This window comes from Centroberyx gerrardi, chromosome 20 (assembly GCF_048128805.1).
Source record: "Centroberyx gerrardi isolate f3 chromosome 20, fCenGer3.hap1.cur.20231027, whole genome shotgun sequence".
Classification (NCBI taxonomy): domain Eukaryota; kingdom Metazoa; phylum Chordata; class Actinopteri; order Beryciformes; family Berycidae; genus Centroberyx; species Centroberyx gerrardi.
In genome coordinates this window covers 6064098-6084264 of record NC_136016.1, presented here as the reverse complement: position 1 = coordinate 6084264, position 20167 = coordinate 6064098, and the positions used below count along the sequence as shown (strand labels likewise).

Genomic DNA, 20167 nt, shown 5'->3' with positions numbered 1-20167 from the left:
TCCCTGTGCAAATATTGAAGTCACATGTGTAGCCATTTGACGAATCGGACAGAACAAACAGTTTGAAGCCCCATTTTGTAGGTTTTGCCTTCATGTACCGTTTCAATCCAATCCGAGCCTTGGTGGCTACCATCCGCTCATCGATAGACAGTTGCCGCCGCGGCTGGTAAAACGCCCTGCATGCGGTCACTACGTCATCAAGGAGCGGACGCAAGCGGAAAAGGCGGTCGTACCCCTCTGTGCCCTTCAGTGCATCGTTCTGCCTGTCCGCATCAGGGTCACTGATGTGCAGAGCCCAGGAGATGGCCTCGAACCGGGTTCTGCTTAAGACTGTGCGAGGGAAAGGAAAGTTGTAACACCTCACACGGCTCCAGTAGTCCTGAGTCTCTGGACACCTCACAAGGCCCATGCTAATAAGCAACCCAAAGAACCGGTACAGCTCATGTGGCTCCAGCGGGTCCCATGGAAATTTCTTTCCCTGGTCTAGTCTCTGTTGAGCCTTCTTATTGGTGTTGATGCAAAGCGTCTGCGTCACACTCTGAGAGAATGTCAACTGGAATAGCTCCAAGGGAGAATACTCCTTGGCAAAATCCAGCTGTGGCCCAGGTGTTCTGGCCGGAGCGAACGGGTGGACTGATGGCCGAGTGTCCGGCTCGCTGTCATCCATCCACCTTTCTCCTCGCTCGGGTGTGCTTGTTCCCCCTCTTGGTGGAGGGGAGCACTGAGGTACAGCAGCCTGCCTGCGTCGCTTCTTCACAGGAGTAGAGGCAGGAGAGGGCTGGGGCCATGGAGGAGGTTCCTGGTTCTCTGATGACAGAGGAGAGGGTGACCGAGAGTGCAAAGGACACCTAAGAAACACAGGGTTGTTGATGGGGAATAGAGAGATAAAAAAGAAATGTTACCATTGTTGAATAAATACTTAATTGACCAATTAAAATGAGAATATATATAATGAAGGGAAGAGGCGTAGAAGAAGAGTAGTGGCCATGTTTAAACATGCATATGAAAACAACTGGGATAGGCCACACAAAGGTGAGATTTTATACTGTATTGCAAATATTTTCACACAATGTGTTTTGCTCGTGTAACAGAAAAGGGTTCAAGGATTTTAGAAAGCTTCATTCCAACCGCTAAGCAATAATTCACAATCTACACACCTATTTGTTAGACCAGAATAGTACAGAATCATCCTTAGAAGCTTCGCGTAATAAATCAGATGATAGCTCAACTGAAGTGCGAAATTTAGTGAATAAAATATAAAGCTGTAAAGTAACGTACCGCTCACCATCTTGTTCATCGTCACTCGAGTCTTCACTAAGACAAGAGGAGTCTCCTTCAGAAAAACTCTGGTCAGGTTTATCCAGCTCCTCTGTGTGGCTAGACATCATTTGCTACCTAAACAAAAACGCCCTGACTTATTGCGAGACCATGTAAAGTAAAAAAAAAGACAATAACAATAAAAAACGAAGCGTCTGAAACTATTATGTAATGCAAAAACCGAAGTCGAAGCTGCGCTAATGCTACAATGAACTACTATAGCAAGCTGCAGCATGTGCGTTACAAAAACAAAACAGTGAGGCTTCTAGCTACTCCAACTACACTGCGCGTGCTCGTTGACCTCTCTCGAAAAAAAATTTTTTTGCCACGCCTGCTTGATGACGACACACGGTACGGGATGTACGGTACTACTGAACCCCCTGTAGTACTACTATTTAGTCAGCAAGTCAGCCCCCTACTATAATCCCTGAAATTTAGTGAGCCCTTCTCTATCCAGGAGGGGTTTTTTTCTCTATCCGCTCGCCTCGCTTCCGGATTGTTTTTACGCATGCGCTCTCGCCGAGCCGGGGGGACACAATGGAGTCGGACATACTGAGGCAAGACTGCCCTGAATAGTGGGAAGCTCCGACTCTTTTAATAGCAGTAGTTTGTAGATTCTGAATAATTGCCGAGTCAGGTGTAGGCAGTGACGGTGACACCGCCAACAGACGGGTTCATCTGAGATTCAGAGATTGCTGAGTAACTACTGAGTCACCTGCCCTGCTATATCCAGTGGTGCTGTCCTCCTTTAGCAGTGACTGTTCTTCTGTCTCTCCTCTGCATTTTTTTCATGCCTTTGTCTGAAAGAGCAGTGCAATAGAATTCATCCGGTGAGTTACTGTAAAATTCTACCTTTGTAGTAGGTTTGTCAGCAATTCTCCCATATCGTACAGTTTATAAAAAGGTCAATTAAGGCCAAGATAAGATTGTGCCAGTGACTAAATCCCCTGCTGTCAGAAGAAAGGCCTGTAATGACAGCATATCTTTTCATTACATAACAGCATTTTTCACATAATTACACTTTACACAGTGTCTTAAATGTATGATGCATTTATGTTGGATTTGATTATTGATGTGTCTAGCTAGGCCAGGCTTTAATTATCACAGGCAGTAATGAAATGTCATGGGAGACTGAGATAGTATTTGGCTTTTCACGCCATGCTAGCTTCCAGCCCATGCCTGTCTTGTTTGGACTCATACAACCATAATGTGATGTAATGGGCTTTGTGGCTCTTTTCTGTTGGCACTGTGTATGTAATTAGTGTGAGCCATTTAATGTTGATGAGAGGAAGCTCGTTTCCCTTTATTGCCAATTTCCCACCATTATAAAGCTTGGCTGCCTGCTGTGGTCATGATAAGCAGGCCGGTTCTGATAGGACAGTGAGGCGGTCAGAGGAGGGGTGGAGTTAACAAAACAACACACACCAGCGGGCTGCAGGCACAGTCGCCATGCCGGTCCTGCAGAGAGAACATGCAGGTGTGCTGTGAGGGTCAACGCTGGAATGCCGGTCGTGATGCTATCTACCTGTCCTATCCAATCCACAGATAACCGCCAAGAAGAATGTCGGAGGTCAACATAGCGAAGCGCAAGGAGAAGTGCGAGAATTGCACCAAACAGGTGAATTTGTGCAACTGTGTTGTCTAGTAAAGCCGTCTGTTTGCAGAAGTGAACAGGTTTCTGGTACATGCAAAAACCGTTTCTCGCTGCCAGTGATGCATTTGCTTACTGATTCTTGCTTCCAGTGCAACAAGAAGCAGAGTGATGAAGGCCTCAGCTCCCAGCAGGAGAAAGATGAAGCCAACGGAGAGGTAATGACTGTTTAAACTTGTACACAGGGCGATAAGACCATTGTGATGTTGCTGTTTTTACTTTGCAGTCTTGCACTTATTACAGTTTCCCTCCAGATTTGATCGTGCATGGAATCAGATTGTCATTTGCCTGTAGTTTACATGTCAAACTGGTCTCTCTACAACCGCTTTGCATTCCCTCAGGTGAATGAAGGATCCCAGTTGTTGCTGAGTGCCTGTCTGTCCTGCGAGGGCTGTGTGTCGGAGGAGGAGGGCCTGAAAATCTCTCAGCAGAGCCTGGAGGAAGTGGACCGGGTTCTGGCCCTCAATAAGGTGCAATGCAGGACCCCAGACACAGGAATTGTTTCTCGCTGCACTTTCTACAATACCTTACATGTTGCTCATCCCTGTCGTGTCTCTGTCCCCGTCAGAAGTGTGACGCGTCCAAACACAAGGTGCTGGTGGTGTCGGTGTGTCCACAGTCCCTGCCTTTCTTCGCCGTCAAGTTCGGCCTGGACATTGCTGAGGCCGCCCACAAACTGTGCGGCTTCCTCAAGAGCCTGGGTGAGCCGGTGGAATTTGTATGTCTGTGTGTATCTGTGTCAGAATATAATACAGGGAATCTGTGTGTCCTGAAAAAGTCTTAAAATATCCAAATTCAAGGCCTTAAAAAATATATACTGTAAATGTCTTAAATTTATAGAGGTCTTATATGTTTCACCATACAATGACAGGTTTCTTTGCACTGCATGTCCACCCAGAACAAGGTTAGTTGTATAATATGCAAATGTGCTTGTACATGTTATACGAAATACAACTGAAGTTCATGTCCCTTAACAATGAATTTCCTGGTGTCTGTTCAATCAGAAATAGGCTGGTTTTGCCATGTTTTGTTTCTTTATTTTGGTTTTTCTTCAATTCCAGATACCAATTTAAAAAGGTCTTAAAAAGTCTTAAATTTGTCCTTCTGAAACCTGCAGATTCCCTCCTGTATTATTATATGTATGTGGAGAAACTGCTGCTTACTCATCGGTATCTCTCATGGACGCTCAACATTCTCCCCCACTGCTCTCTCTCTCTGTCTCTCTCTCTCTCTCTCTCTTTCTCTCTCTCCCCCCTGGTTTCTCTCTCTCTCATTCCCTCTGCAGGAGTGCAGTATGTGTTCGATTCCACTCTGGCGGCAGGCTTCAGCATCTTGGAGAGCCAGAAGGAGTTTGTCCAGAGGTACCGTAGGAGGCACCATGACTCCCACGCTTTGCCCATGTTCACCTCCTCCTGCCCAGGTAAACCGCCTTCCTAACTCCCCCCACCTCCCAGCCTCTCCTCCCTCTATTCTCCTCTCCCTCCTCTCTTTAATTCCCCACCTGCCAGATTGGCTTTCTGTCCAAATAAACAACCGCTTCCCTTCCCCTCTACCCTGATATTCGCCTCCATTTTCATCTTCTTTGCTCGCCTGTTTTAGAAGTAGAGATAGCAGTGGAGTGCTGGTGGAGAAAGATAGGCGGCTCATCCCACACCACTCCCTCCATCAGAGATAGGAGCAGCAAGAGGAGAATGTTCTCAGCCTCTCGTTTTCTCATTCAGTAATTCATGCATAAACATCTACAGGTGTTCCTTCAATTTCTAGGCTTCCCATTGGTCATGGAATATGGTATTCCCAAACTTTTCCTGTATTCTAGTCAGGGAAATTCAGGGAATTTGATAAATTCTCTGTGGAAGTCAGGTAATAACAGTGAATTTTACGAATGGGTCACTTTACAAGAATATACCAGAATGCATTTTCCATCTTTCATTCATTGCACTAGATGGTGGTTTTCAGCCATTTTTCTCCACAGCAAACCCAACTTTAGCAGAAAACCAGACAGTTTACTCCTTTAGAAAAAACAACATTAACAAACCAGCAAGGAATAACATTTTTAGGTTGTGGAATCACTCCATTCTAGTTATGGATAGGCATGGAAAAGTCATGAAATTATGCATATTAGGGTTACAGCAGGAAACGTAGATTTCTGTCTCACTCCATCTGCCTTGAATGAAATGTATGGGAATGTAATGAAAATTGTAGCATCAGCTATGTAAAGCATGTTATACTGTGGGTGTGTATGAGGTTTTTACTTTTTTCACTGTACTATCTTTTTTTATTTTGTCTAAATTTCCCTACAAGAAACAAAAACTTGCAAACTTTTGAGGATTATAATCCGGACCTCACTAGGAAAAACTGTGTGTGTGTTTGCAGGGTGGATCCGGTATGCGGAGCGGGTCCTGGGCAGCCTGGTCACCCCTCACATCTGCACGGCCAGGTCTCCCCAGCAGATCATGGGCTGTCTGGTCAAAGACTACTTCTCCAAGCAGCAGGTCAGCGTGGATCATGTACCGTCGCTATCTGTCTTCCGGGCCGCACCACATTCATCAGAGTGACTGCTATGCAAGAGAGGATCTGTTTCATTAGATCATGAGTTCCTGATTCTGTGTCCTGTGTCCTAGCAGAAGCTGAGTCCAGAAAAGCTGTACCATGTGGTGGTGGCTCCCTGCTTTGATAAGAAGCTGGAGGCGGTCAGAGAGGAGTTCTACAGCAGCCTGCTGGAGAGCAGGGATGTGGACTGTGTCCTCACCTCAGGTTCAGCCCTCTCAAGCCAAATCATATTTTGCAAAGAATTCTTAGCGTTTGTTTTAACCTGCATAGATTACCAGATAGCTATTTCAGATAGGGTCAGGTAGGTTGTCAGTCACAGAAAAGACTGCTAAACTTTCAAATACCTTCCTGTGACTGCATGAACTTTCTGACTTATTGTCCTGTGTGGCAAACCCTTCTCATCTGGCACCTGAGAAGACTAAAACAAACCATGAAATGCATTTGTAAACGCTATTTGACCCAAGTCCAATATGTTTTTAATTTGTTTTTTAGACTACATGTATCTCTCATGCTCTCCCCCAGTCATTAATCAATCAATCAGTCAATCAATCAATCAACAAAACATTACTTATATAGCACCTTTCGTGCAAGATTGCAATACACAAAACACAAAACAAAACGAGAAGACATACAACACAATAATGAAAATCAGGATCATATATTAATAGTAATAATAATAAAAGTAAAATACGATGATATAAGTAAAGTAAGAAAATAAAATTGCTAAAAATGTTATTAACAGTAATGCATCGAATTGGGAGTATAGTGAAACTGAGACCGATGCGTCACAGTGAAAGAAGATAAAAACAAAATGGATTACTTAAAAGCTACATAAAAGAAAATCAAGGTCAGATTAGCTATTTTTGTTAGTTTCACTCTCACTTTCTCTCCCATTCTCTTCCTCTGCCGACTCACATGTTTGACCTCTGTCTTACTCTGTACTTCATTTCCTCATTTCCTATGTCCCTCTTACACAGCATGAGGTTTCTTATTTTACTTCTCCTTCTGCTTTTTTTTGCCATCCTCCCACTGAGCTCTTGCACACCCTGCACAATGCAAGTGGAAATAGCCGAGAGTGATATGGAAATGTTAAAGCAACAGTGATGTTCTGTGTTTCAGGGGAGATCTATTACATGATGGAGCGGAGGCAGGTGTCAGTGGGGGAGCTGGACTCGGTTCCACTAGACCATGTGTGAGTGGGCCAACTAGTTTCAGCTTGGAGCTTCTGCATGTCTATGTGCCAGTGTGTATGTAACATATACTGTACATGCATTCAGTGCTGGGTGGTAACATGTTACTCAGTTATATTACTTTCCCAGTAACAACTTTTGTCATTGCCTCTTCTATCAGATTGAAGTAGAATTATCCAAAAACTATGATTATCCAAATCCCTCGGTTTGTTTTCCTCATAATTAGTTGTATCAGTTGACAGCTATCTTAGGTGAAAAATGGCAGAAAATATTCCCACTACTGTTATTTTGTATCAAGCAAAATGGCAAGAACATTAGACATCAACACTATTTGGTTTCCCTGATCATGCACACAGAAACGCACAGGAGGCATACTTGAGTTACCTCGATTTTTGAAGGGAAGACAAATAAATCATGTGTCAAAGTAGTATGCGTTAATGCAGCTCACAGTTTTTTTTTATGGTGCACTGTGTCCTGCAGGCTGGGAGAGGCTGGAGATGTGGGCCTGGTGAGACATGAGGGCCGCGGCTCCGAAGGCTTCCTGGAGCACGTGTTCAAACACGCCGCCAAAGAGCTCTTCGGTCTGGACGTCCACGAGATCACATACAAGACCCTCAGGTGAAACACACGGAAAACCCCCTTTCCACCTGACTGCATTCAGATAGAGCAAGAAAGCGCCTCAAAGATCTGAGCGTCCAAACCATCTGCCGGAGACGCTGTTAACAACAAAATATAAATGCATTGTGTCTCCATTTGTTACTCCTCAGTTCTATCCATCCATGTCCACATTTACAATTCATTTGCATTCTTCCAGATTTGCAAGCATATACTTTGTCTGAAAACTCTCCTCTGGTTCTGCAGGAACCGTGACTTCCAGGAAGTGACTCTGGAGCGGGACGGGGAGACGCTGCTGCAGTTTGCCGCCGTCTACGGCTTCAGGAACATCCAGACGCTGGTGCACCGCATGAGGAAAGGCCGCGTGCCTTACCAGCTGGTGGAGGTGCTGTCCTGCCCCGGAGGTAACACCGCCACTACCGGCGTGATGCGGATGTGTTTAGATTCCCACAACCTCTACTCCAGTGGTTCTCAATCTTTTTGGTCCATGACTCCTTAAAACAAAGCCATGCCTACTCACAAACCGCCGTCACAGGCTGCATGTGACTTCAACCAACCAATGATTTCCCCTTTCCAGGTTGTTTCATTGGATTCATTATCAGAGGAGACCGAGAGGCTGAAAACTATTCAGAATTTCACAAGGAAAAAATTACAAAAAATTGAGAAAAATCTGAAAGAAATACACATTCATTTGTATAGTAGATTTGTGTGTTTTTTCTCTGATTTTTGCTCTTTTCTTGTGAAATACTGAATAGTTTTTCAGCCTCTCGGCCTCCTCCGATTACCGAATGAAACGACCTGAAAAGGGAAAATCAGTCTCTGGGTGAACTGTTTACAACTCTGCATATGCAGCCTATGATGGGTGGGTGGGGGGTGGGGGGTGGGGAGTTGGGGGGTGCGAGTCAGCATTACTTCACATTTTAAGGGGTCACAAGCCAGAAAGGAAGAACCACTGATTGAAATCACCATGTTTGTCCCACTGCTGTCAGAAGTGTGTTTTTTTTGCCTCTTCCTACTCAAAACTGTACTAACTTTGGGTGGCTTTTTGGAGTTCTGCTCTTCCACTGAAACTCTCCCACGTCTCCTCAGGGTGCCTGAGCGGCCGCGGTCAGGCAGAGAGCGAGCTGGCGGGCCGGGCGGATAAAACCCTGGTCCAGCAGATGGAGGAGGCCTACAGCTGCCTGCCGCTCCGCCTCCCGGAGCTCAACCCCGCCCTGCACACCCTCTACCAAGACTGGCTGCAGGGCCAGGACTCCCCGCAGGCCGGCGCGCTCCTACACACCCAGTACCGGCACCAGAGTCAGATACACACGCAGCCCCCGCACATCCAGTGGTGAGGATAAACACAGATGTATCGGGGCACGTTTGAGGTCGTCGTCTCCGGTCGCCTCCGATCCCGCGTAGGCCGACCTGGCCTACAATTCCTTCATGTTGGCGCCGTGAAGCACCCCATCTAAAGACCGAGGACCAGGCTGCACTGCGGGCCAGTGGAAAAGAACTCAAGGCTTGATAGTTGCCATTCTTCCTTTTGGCCACAGGGGGGTGATGTCTTGTAAAATCAAAAACTGGTGGATCTCCTGTGCCAAATCGGAGCCTGAAGGGGGAATTCGAGTCCAGAGTCTAGCCACACACCTTTTATGCACAATGAAACTGATGTCAATATCATATCTACCCGGCACAGGACAATAGCACTGACAGGCTGTTTGTATAATGGGGACTTGGCTAATGAAAAACTAGGTACAAGGTCACTAGACAGGTGTGAGGCAGAAGTAGGTCGGCAGGAGGTTTGAACCATTTATGCCAATCTACAGAGCAATAAACCATCGAGAAAACATTTGAGAAGCTTATGAAACAAACTGTTGGACAGTGAATGTACATTCAGGAGCCTGTTGTATTCTACAAATGTCCCATATGAAACCCGCTGTTTTAGTTGGAGGTGTTAGACGTGTCCCTGTTGTAAATGATTCTGAAAGAGAGGCCAAAGTCTCCTCATGCAGCAGTCTGACCCTGACTGCTATTGCAACGCATGTACAACATCTGGTCTCAGTCATAATCAACGGAAGTACAGGTTAAAGGTCTCTACCACATGCACTAAAAACTACTGACTTGACACAATGTAAGTCTTTGCCTATCTGCGTTTACCAACCCAGTGTTTTGTTCATCCGTCCCAAAGGAGAATCAAAATGAATTCTTCCAAACGGTACTGGACACTTTCATTTGCCTTTTTGTTCTTGTTCCGCAAGCAAAATAGCATTTTTAATGTGTTTTGTGTTTTTTCTTTGTTTTACAAGATCATACATGTCATACATGTTGAGCAGTAAAATATTCCAACAAGCGAAATGAAGGTGTGGTGTCATTTCGAATGGGAATTATACTGGAATGTGACCCATTATTCACTGCGTTGTCCAGCTTTCATGTTTGACTCTGCCTGCCTTAGAGTGAACATGGCTCTTAATATGAAACCATTTAATGTCTAACTCCTATTCAAGTCAAGTTGATGAGTTAATCATATAGTGTTAAGATGACATAAGTGACTGAGGGGTTTATACAGGTCGTCATTGGCAACAATTGATCGTTGGTTTGCAGCAGTTTTTAATGGAAGTTATCCTTTTTGTGAAGGGTAAACATGTTCATACAGCATATGCGTATACATGAGCATATACTTGTTCATATGCTCTATGAACATATATGAAAGCACATGACATAATCTTACAATAAAAGCCATTGCATTATTCTGATTGGAAGCGGTCTTAATGCAAATGACAATACAATGTTTTGAGTCCTTGACAGTGAATTTGCAACAACATAATGCCATTTCCTTGTGTGTGTGTGTGTGTGTGTGCGTGCATGTGTGCGTGTTATCTCTGGAATCAACAAGTATATGGTCATACTCACTTCCTACTAGTCACGTCTCCACTTGAACAGGCACAGCATTGCATAGGTATGGTTTTATTGACCGTAGGTTGTTCCCACTATTGTAGTGTGATTTTGCCTCTCTCTCTCTCTATCTTTCTCTTTCTGTCTGCCACTCTCTCTTTGGATATTTGAAACTATCTTTTCATCTCTCCAAGCATGTTCATGGTTTCAAGTGATACCGGAGGAAATTCCCCTGGGGCAAAGTGTGTGTGTGGGTTGAAAACGTGAGCTGCACTGTAGCGTGTGGAAGCCGCAGATTTATCCTCAAGGAAACTTTCCCTATTGCTCGCATTTGACAGAAGGACTCTCTCAGGCAGACTGTAAGTACCTGACTTTTTTCTTTCTCTGTTTATGTGTATGTGTGTGTGGGTTAGTTTAAGCTGTCCTTGTGGGAGATGAGCGAGTCACAAGGCTGATTCAGTATCAGGGAAAACGGGGCTGCTGGCCTGATCCAATCGCATGAGCTGTTTGTAATATTTTGCTGTAGAGTTACTCACTGATCTCAAGATGAGTAGGAAGTAGGAATCAGAGTTAGGGTTAGTCATAACTACCAGTCTACAGATTATGAGATACCACAGAATTTATGATGGATAGGAAATAGCATGTAGATTTCTGACAATTTATCAGTCCTGTGTTGTAACTACATAATGCAGCTGCATTGGGCTCCTATCATATCATAAGATCTTGAACACTGACCCTGTAGTGTTCCAGATCTTACCTAGATAATGCAGATGTATAGTTTATTATCTTGTCACTATCTTGTCATAAGATCTAGAGCACTGACTCTACATTATATACACAGCTACTGAACTTCAATGGTAAGCGGTATGTATTATAGTACTCAATAAGCCAAGTCAACTGCTCCATGGTGACACATACTTGATGTCATTCATTCACCAAATAAATAACAATACAATAACATAAAACAGTTTTACATATAGTTTATTGACTGCTCTGTGTTACATTTCTAAATTAAGTTTAAATAAGGATTAATGGGCGATTTGATGTTCAAAAATGTGCAAAATGTGCTCCCGCCCCGCGGATTCTGGGTTATGGTGATTATGGACACATGCATACTACTGCGTTAGAAGAGTTAGAAGTAAGAAGTAAGTATTAAGTAAGAAGTTAGAAGCATCACCTGCATCTCTCCACCATACAGCTCCGAGCGGCTACATTAGTTTGACTCGACTCACCAGTGCAGTGAGGTTTTGTTGCATCTGTTTCAACTGACAACTGACGTGGATTTTTTTTATGATTGGTTCGCGGAATTATTATATTATATTATATTATCATTATAAATGTCCGAGCATAACCACGCCCAATTCAAACCCAATATCAGGAAAGTTTACAAAAACTTAAATGACAATATTTCCAATTTGGATTGAAACTAATTTCTAAAACTTTTTAGATGCTTACTATTATGTACATAAGACCATAAATTACAGAGTTAGAAGGGCAAAAAAAAAAAGCGCAAAAAGTTATTACGTTATTGGTTCAGAAAATGTATGACATTATTGGCCAGTTATTACATTATCGACTTTTACTACATTAAGAACGGAAAAATGATTACGTTACTGGCAGTTATTACAATAACAGTAGTTATTGTAATAACTGTAATAACTATTACAATAACAGTAGTTATTGTAATAACTGCCAAAAATAACTATTGTATGTAGTATTACATTATTGGCTGCTACACGCCCGCTTTGACCATCTTGCATTGGGGCCCGGCGCTGACTTGTTACGCTACTGGTTGGGGAAGTTACTGTTAAACTGCTATTTACCAAGCTGATACTCAATGAAAGACGTTCAATTTAATTGTAACAACCATAAAAAATGTAGTTCATCCAACTAACTCTGCTTTGAAAAAATGAATGTGTCATTTATTACACAAAACACCTAAAAGGACTAAAAGCTTGGACTTAATGGTCTTGGAATAGATTTCAACCTGATGCTCATAAACAATACACATGTAAACAAACAAGATATAAATACACTTCAGCTTCACTTAAAAAGCTAAAGCAAAGGCCTACATCGAAATGCAAACTCACTGAATCATCAAGAACTGTATTGAGTGTGTAATTTACCTCATCACACAAACACCACAGGCTTGGCCTCAGTGGGTTTTAATTCTAAACCTCACAAGTGGCCGTGGTGCTTAGGGGGAAACAGTTTCCTCCTCTATAGCAGGATATCAACTAGCTGTGTGTCTACCAGCAGCGTGTTGGAGCTGGATGACATAAAAGTACAACATCACTTACACTCATTTCATGGGAACAGTCATGGACCTGGTTTTTAGCTGCGATCTTAATCTTTCATTTGCTGCAGGTTAAATACTTTCAACATTACGCCATAACAGAGAGTGGAAAGTACCAGCCAACCCCCACTCTTCCTTAAACTTATGTCATTATTCCCCCACACTTCAACACACATGGTGAATCTGTAGTTGAATTACGTGTTTGGTGAGACTCAGGTGGGGCAGCAGAAATTAAAAGTGGCCTAATTTATCTCTTTTGTTTGATTTCTCTTCTTTCCCCTCTTCCATTTCCTTAAGACAGAGGGACTTTCAGGATGCACCAGCTGTGTTTGCTCTTTATGGCTGCCGTTTTGCCAGGCAGTGCCTCAGTAGATCAAGGTAACCGAACAGTTAATCATGACGCTTCTACAGGAATAAATATACTACAGCAAATACATTATGAAGTGAAAACAAGTCATTATATCAATTAATGCCACTGTTTATCATCCAGGAGTGACGCTGAAGTGCAACAGTACAGTAGAGGCCAAAGTTGGAGATGACATGATGCTACGCTGTGCCATGAATTTCTCGAATTTTGACAGTGGATGTGAAGTTCTACAGTATATCTGGAGTAAAGACAGTGACAAAAGTGGCAACGTAATTTGCAGCAACAAGATGAATGAAAACACGCAAAAAGACGCACAGGACAAACCCTACACCTGTGGAGTGGACAACATTACACATGTGCTGTATCTCAACATCCCAAGTGTCAAGAAAGACATGAAGGGAATTTACTACATTTCAATGAGTACAGACTGTGGTACTGAATCTTCTACTGCCACAGTAGGAGTTAACATTCATGGTGAGTGTCTTAAAGCTTTTTTGCAAATGTCTTATCATGTTTATGTGATTATTTGTATGTGTGCATGATTATTCTCCGTGCCTATATACTGTCATTTTGAGTCCTGGAAGTGTTGTTCAGACTCACAATGTGGGTTTAATGTGGGTTCATAAGAGAAATTCTTTATCTTGTCAGAGAAATCCATTGACCCTGAGCCAACTAACGTGTATGCTGCCCTGGTTGGCATTGTTGTCACCCTCGCTGTTGTGGGTATTGTGGTATACCTGGCTAAAACTCAGAGAGGCAAGAGAATGGTCAGCCATGTCTGGAACAAAATGACGCAACGACACCCCAACAATGCTGACGCCGACCCGGAGAGCGAAGCTGCTTCAAAACGCCTAACGCATGTGTGATTTTGCGTATGTGTATGTACATAATGTAGATAGAAATGTATATATCTGTTGTTCACAAAAGCAGACTCTACATTACTACTGACTGGGCAGCTACCTGCGTCTGGAAACCCACCATGCCCTATTGTGTCAGAGCTTTGTCTTTATAACAGCTTTGTTCAGACCCATTTGTGTTGTATTTATTTATTTTTTTACCTTCTATGCGTTTCTGAGAGGTCTTTATACAAGTTTCTTCATAATTTGCTATGGCTTGATTTGTTTATTTCATTTCAATTTCTCAACAGAATCTGCATTAGCTTTGTTTGCACTTGGCAACACTAAAAGTGGGCGGTGGATAGATCAAAAGCATAATGTGGTATTATTAACACTATAGTGTGAAAGCAGAGCAATGGTTGTGAAGTTCTGATTGATTGATTAGATTAATAAATGTACCCTGGGTAATGCTGTTGGGTATACTGTCACTGCAGGTTATGCCTTTTGTAACCACTGTGTATATAATGTATATAAAAGTGTTATGCGTCATGGAACATCTGCTCCAATAAAGTTTTATGAATATCAAACACTTCAGTATCAGTTATCTGATAGGTGTTACAGCACAGTCAGCCCGACGCACGTACAGCTGATAACCACCGATGCCACAAATGGTAACAGAGAAAAACAATGTTCCAGTCACACTTCCTCTGCACGGTATGTATGTCACACCTCTTCTTTTAAGGCCCGATCTGGCAGCCGGCCAGCTCAGTCGTGTGTGCAGCGTGTCGGGTCGGGGTGAGCGCGAGTGTGAGTGTGTGTGTGTGCAAGGGAGCCGACCTGCAGCCCAGCTTGCAGGATGAGAGGTCACTGGTGGAGCTGTCTGTTGGGATTACTGTGCATGCCTGCTGGGGCGCTGCTCGACCCCTGGACAGGTGAGTGTGTGAGACAGCAGGGATGGATTTGTCTTGGGTTAATGGAAGGGATGAAGGGAAGCTGTCTTCAGCAACAGGTCTGAGTCACTTTTTCCTGTTTGCAGCCTCAGTTTGTTTTTGCCCTGAGAGCATCTCTTAGCTCTTTTCATGCGATTACCCTACAGCACCTGCAGGAAGTTGAGGTTGTTGGTTTTTTTTGTCTTTTTGTTATATATATATACACTACCAGTCAAAAGTTTTGACACACCACATTTTTCTTTATTTTTTACTATTTTCCACATTTTAAAATAATAGTAAAGACATCAAAACTGTGAATTAACACAAATGGAGTTATGCAGTGAACAAAAAAGTGTTAAATCAAAACTATCTTATATTTTTAGATTATTTAAAGTAGCCGCCCTTTGCCTTGATGGAAAGGCAAAGGAATGTATTTGGAAAGAAATACATACATAGGCATCAACTCCACTGTTGGCTTTAAGATAATGAAAAACATAGTACATTCAATCAGGTGTGTCCAAACTTTTGACTGGTAGTGTCATATATATATATATATATATATATACTTTATTGTGAATATAGATGAATATAGCTATAATTAGACAGTGGTGAAGTCCCTGCCCTCCCTCCTCGCTGAATAAGCAATAACAAAGGAGAGGAAGAAGGTGAAAGGAAGGAAGGAAAAAAAAAAAGAACACACAGACAAACAGATGCAAAGTGAAAATTAAAAGGGGAGAGAATAAAAAAAAAGAAGCAGCTGTTATTACATAGAATAATGATAAAAATAGCAATAACAATAACAGATTAGGTTCTGAGAGTCTAGTGGTTTGCAGTAGTGAGAAAGAGAGAGAGAGTGTGTGTGTGTGTGTGTGTGTGTGCGTTCCTCATGTGTGAGGGGCATTGGTTCACAGGTCACTCGGAGGCCTCCTGCACGCAAGGTGACAGACACCTCAGTTAGAGAGAGAGCCGCCTCTCTAACAGCATTATAAATTACTGTAGATCCTATTTGTGTCAGTAGAGGCAAGTGAGGGGAAAATTCAACATTGGTAGCTTTAGTGCGTAATGAAAGGGGTTCCAGGTTGCTTCAAAGCATGGGGTTTGATCTTGGAGAGAGGCTGTAAGCTTTTCCATCGAAATATGTTCTGTAAGAAGGTTTAACCATTGTGTTCTGTTTAGTTTGTGTCTAGTTTTCCAGTTCATGAGGATAGTTTTTTTGGTAGGAGGCAGAGGGATGGAGGAAGCTGAGTTTTATCATTTTATTAGATATTATTCATGTTTCTCCAGAAGACATGGCCTGGAAATGCTTATGTCTTCTCTGCATTTCATGACTGCCTCAGGTGCAGGGGCGGACTTAGTGATTTGGGGGCCCTGGGCAAAGGCAAATATGGGGCCCCCTGAGTCCCAACATTCACTGTTTTCAATCCATCCTTTCTATACATTACCTTAAGTTGGGGCTGAGCTTGGAAGCAGTGGTAATAGGTAGTTAATAATAGGTAATATTGCAAGCGGCAACATGGTGGCCATGACTCAAGATTGAAACAATTGGGGTGCTTTTCAATAAGGGAATTTCTTTTAAATTGATGAGAAACACGGTTATATTGGCTCTATTCTTGTCTTTTATGGGGCCTAAGGCATTCACCTACCTTTGCCTAATGGTAAGACCGCCCCCGTCAGTAACGATCCATCTCTCCCTGACAGTTTCTCAAAACCCGCCTGCCATCTCCCTGATGAGAGTCAACTCGTCCGCTGAGATCCTGTGCTCCACATCGCTGTCCAACCCGATGGGGCTCTACCTGCTGGGCTATTTCCAAGGCGACAGAAGCGTCGTGTACGTGTCCTTGGCGGAGGGCCGAGTCACCAAGAGGACCGTCCACTCGGGCTTCACAGGCCGAGTCGACGTGGTTCCAGACCCAGGGACCGGGCCGGGCTGCGGGTTCACCCTGCGGCTGTCTCTCTTGGGGCTGGAGGACACGGACGTGTACTACTGCAAGTGGAGTTACTTCAATACGCACACGTTGACGCCAGAAAGCCTTGAGAGCAATGGCACCGTGGTAATTGTCAGAGGTGAGAAGAATCAGTCACTTGAGTTTTAGAGAAGATGAAGGTTAAATAGTTACGTAACCCTTTGGAACATGATTAATTTACATTTCAAGCAAGTAGGGATGGGACGATATGCTTATCACGATAAATTTTTCTGCCCCACAATACGTATTGTCACAGTTTTGTATCGTGATATAATGAATTTCAGTACATCGTCCCATCCCTACAAGCAAGTAAATCAAATATTCAACTGACACCCCCTTCTGTCCCTTTGCCTCACAGAGAGGGATCCTCAGGAACAATGTGACGGCCATGCTATGGATCTCATCTTCATTGTCCTGAGCGTGACGGCGTTCATTGTCATGTTGTTCCTCTTCACTGGAGCAGTGATATTGAGATGCACAAGAGTGAGTACTACGCTAAAATAACTCACTGATTAAGCGATGGATCCGCTTTCTTAATTAGGTCAAGGCTTTAACGCTTTTAGTAGATGTCAAGGGATTTGTACTAAACGTGTTTTCTCTGTGTTCCTGCAGTTCAAAAAGCACTACAGACCCGCAAGAGCCATAGCAAGATCCAGGCCTTGCAGGCATCAGCATGTCTTCCCGCAGCATAGAGGTCAACAGCTGCCCTACTCCAGCAGATCTGCAGACAGCCTTGACTTCAGGGGCATTCTGTAATGCTGAGGGGGGAAATGATGATTGATGATGGTGAAGATGACAAAAACGGATGAACATTCTTAGAATATACAGCTCTGGGAAAAAAGAAAAAAAAAGAGAAACCTCATATTTTGTGATGAAGCATCAGGGTTACTGAACATTTCTTATACATTATACATACACTCATAAAAACATTTACTTTGTTTAGTTTGCACAATTCAATGTACAATGAGATTGTGTATTTTTGGTATTTTGACCAGTTGTAGCATTGAAGTTTGAAGTTTGAAATTACAATCAATCGTGGTCAATAGTTCATAAGAGAATATCAAAAGTTAGATTTTACACAGACACATACCCATAAATGTACAATTTTGATATGGTCTCTTAATTTTTTCCAGAGCTGTATGTGATTGTTGAGACAGTGCAAATGTGTCACTAGCTTGATAGAAGGTTAGTAATCTATTAAACAAATGGCCATGAGTGGGATTTGAGTCAGCAGCTTTCCTTGAATTATAGAATACAATGAACAAATGAAAGGTTTCTTGTGAAATGTTGTTTTCTTATTCTGGGTTTCATTTCCTTTTGTGTATAAATTTGTCTTTTGTGAGCAGAAAACTGACTCATCTACCACATCCTGGCTGATCTGTGGTATACAGGTCTGCATGTGAACAGTATTAGTGAGGAAAAAATGCATATCAAGCAAATTGTAAAGGCCTTTGATGCTATATACAGTATATGTGCGTGACCTGCTCTATTTTGCAATGTGCTTATTCTAGTTATTGTCTCTGTGGGGTATTCATGAATTAATCTATCAATGCATGAAAGGATTCAAGGCAGTTAGAGATCCATTTAGACAGATGTCAACTAAAAGTGTCTCCCTGATTTTGTCATACATGAAAGTCATATCAAGATCCAGGTCAGGCATCATGTCTACCCACAGCATTATGTAAATAATATGCTTTTTCCAATGTTGCTGTTCCTTAACAAATGCTATAAACAGAGTCACTACTTCAGCCTTTGGTCCTTGACTGGAAATGCAAACCAAAATGGAACATAATATTGAATGATGCAACCAACTCATTTTGGAAAAGTGATGTACCATGTTCAAAATTAATAAAGATATGTGATACAAAAAAAAAATGGAACATAATAAGTTAAACGAGTGCAAATTTACAATTAAATTACACATTTATCTACACACAAACCCAGGGCTTTCAGGATGCATACTCAAGGCTTGGGTGTCAGTTTATGTGGATGGTTTCTAAATCTGTTCAGTTCAATTTATTTATATAGCTATAGTCATAACAGAGCAGATCAAAAAGGTGACAGAACGAGCAAAACAAACACCACCATAACACAGGGGCACGTGCCAAAAAATCAAGACACCTACAACCAATTACAGTAGAATCAAAGGCTACAGAGTAGAGATGGGTTTTGAGGTGAGATTTAAAGGTGGGGGAGAAATATGTTCTCTCTTTTTGGTGGTACGAAGCCTTGCAGCAGCATTTTGAACCAGCTGCAGAGGAGAGGACTGACTGATGCCTGTAGGAATTAAGGGCTTGATTTTGGATATTGTTCTGAGATGGCAGAAATTGGATCTAACTACTAAATTTGTTTTTAAAAGTTAAGGTCTGAGTGCAAAAATACCCCAAGATTCTTGGTGAAAGGCTTGACATGAGTGCACAGCTGGCTATGGTTGTTGGTAAAGGTTGTGATAGGGTCCAGAGGATATAACTAACTACGACTTACTCTCATTAAACTGGAGGAAATTACTTGCCATCCAACTTTTGATGTCCTCAAGACAATCCCTGAGGTTGTTTAAGGAGCACAGATCATTGAGTTTTAGAGGGAGGTATATCTGAGTATTGTCAGTGTTTTACTTGTGAATGATTTGACCAAGGGGAAGCATATAGACAGAGAAGAGGATAGGACCCAAAATGGAGCCTTGAGGGACGTCACAAGAGGATGAGGAAATGCCCAGTTTTACTGTAAAGGTTCTGTTTGTGAAGTATGAAGTAAACCAGTCAAGGGCTGTGTCATCAACACCAACCCCATGCTTGAGTCGGTCACTCAGAATGACAAAGACCGCAGTAAGATCTGAGATAAGATAAGATAAGATATACTTTAATGTCCCCATAGGGAAATTTGTTCTGGACTCCATCCTGCAGTTCCACAGAAGATAAAATCTATACTACATAGTAAAAAAACGTCAACATCTTAACAACACATGGCTTCCATACACATACACAGTTTGCACATACACATATTCAACAGTTTGCCTATACACATATACACATACACACTTACAATGGTGACATATTGCACAACCCTCATGGCCAACATCTACATTACATGTTAGTGTTGAGAAGCTTAATGGACATAGGCAGGAATGAATGTTTATAACGGTTCAGCCTGCTCTTGGGAACCCTGAATCTTCTACCGGAAGGTAAGAGCTGGAACTCTGGGTGGAGAATGTGAGTTGGATCAGACACTATTTTCTGTGCCAGTCTGATAATAGACTGCTCATAAATTGTTTGGAGGGACAAGTGTTTTTTAACCCCCATAATTTTCATAGCAGTCTGTACCAGACGAGTGATCTGTGATCTGATAATCTAAGAGCAGCAAAATGGCACAGTCACCTGAGTCTACAAGCAGCAGTACGTCATTCAGCACCTTCAGTAGGGCAGATTCTGTGCAATGCAGAGCTCTGAAACCAGTTTGGAATATGTCAAGTATGTTCTTATGGTTCAAGTGGGAGAGCAGCTGAGAGAGAATAACTTTTTCATTGAATAAAACTGGGAGTTTGGGGGCAAGGCTGGGCTTTTTAAGGACATGATGCT

General features: G+C 42.7%; 2 protein-coding genes and 1 long non-coding RNA gene across 6 annotated transcripts; all 3 read left to right on the top strand.

Moving 5' to 3' along the window:
* The first annotated feature begins 1844 nt into the window (after positions 1-1844).
* On the top strand, positions 1845-10042 carry narf (nuclear prelamin A recognition factor). 2 transcript variants are annotated; one of them, XM_071907875.2, is made up of 12 exons: positions 1845-2147; positions 2863-2935; positions 3061-3126; positions 3310-3438; positions 3537-3669; positions 4254-4388; positions 5342-5460; positions 5593-5722; positions 6638-6710; positions 7189-7326; positions 7570-7727; positions 8413-10042. In XM_071907875.2, the coding sequence occupies exons 2-12, from the start codon at positions 2879-2881 to the stop codon at positions 8658-8660; spliced, it is 1386 nt and encodes a 461-aa protein (XP_071763976.2). In that variant the 5' UTR covers positions 1845-2147; positions 2863-2878; the 3' UTR covers positions 8661-10042. The 2 variants fall into 2 exon arrangements, with proteins under 2 accessions (XP_071763976.2, XP_078147028.1); XM_078290902.1 differs by lacking the exon at positions 1845-2147 and having other exon boundaries at positions 2691-2935.
* Positions 10043-10412: 370 nt separating this feature from the next.
* Positions 10413-14286, top strand: LOC144542979 (uncharacterized). 3 transcript variants are annotated; one of them, XR_013507562.1, is made up of 4 exons: positions 10413-10559; positions 12798-12874; positions 12987-13337; positions 13512-14286. It is a non-coding gene; the product is annotated as an uncharacterized LOC144542979 (long non-coding RNA). The 3 variants fall into 3 exon arrangements; XR_013507563.1 differs by having other exon boundaries at positions 12794-12874; XR_013507561.1 differs by lacking the exon at positions 10413-10559 and having other exon boundaries at positions 12562-12874.
* Positions 14287-14494: 208 nt separating this feature from the next.
* On the top strand, positions 14495-18377 carry LOC139918504 (uncharacterized). The gene is made up of 4 exons (XM_071907915.2): positions 14495-14631; positions 16327-16692; positions 16951-17075; positions 17205-18377. The coding sequence occupies exons 1-4, from the start codon at positions 14556-14558 to the stop codon at positions 17346-17348; spliced, it is 711 nt and encodes a 236-aa protein (XP_071764016.1). The 5' UTR covers positions 14495-14555; the 3' UTR covers positions 17349-18377.
* The last annotated feature ends 1790 nt before the right edge of the window (positions 18378-20167 follow it).

Excerpts from the sequence above, each read along its gene's own strand:
- narf (XM_071907875.2), top strand. The coding sequence starts at position 2,879 with ATGTCGGAGGTCAACATAGCGAAGCGCAAGGAGAAGTGCGAGAATTGC. Across the intron at positions 3,439-3,536 it reads GGGTTCTGGCCCTCAATAAG|AAGTGTGACGCGTCCAAACA; the intron begins GTGCAATGCAGG and ends TGTCCCCGTCAG. Across the intron at positions 4,389-5,341 it reads GTTCACCTCCTCCTGCCCAG|GGTGGATCCGGTATGCGGAG; the intron begins GTAAACCGCCTT and ends GTGTGTTTGCAG.
- LOC139918504 (XM_071907915.2), top strand. The coding sequence starts at position 14,556 with ATGAGAGGTCACTGGTGGAGCTGTCTGTTGGGATTACTGTGCATGCCT. Across the intron at positions 14,632-16,326 it reads GCTGCTCGACCCCTGGACAG|TTTCTCAAAACCCGCCTGCC; the intron begins GTGAGTGTGTGA and ends TCTCCCTGACAG. Across the intron at positions 16,693-16,950 it reads CACCGTGGTAATTGTCAGAG|AGAGGGATCCTCAGGAACAA; the intron begins GTGAGAAGAATC and ends TTTGCCTCACAG.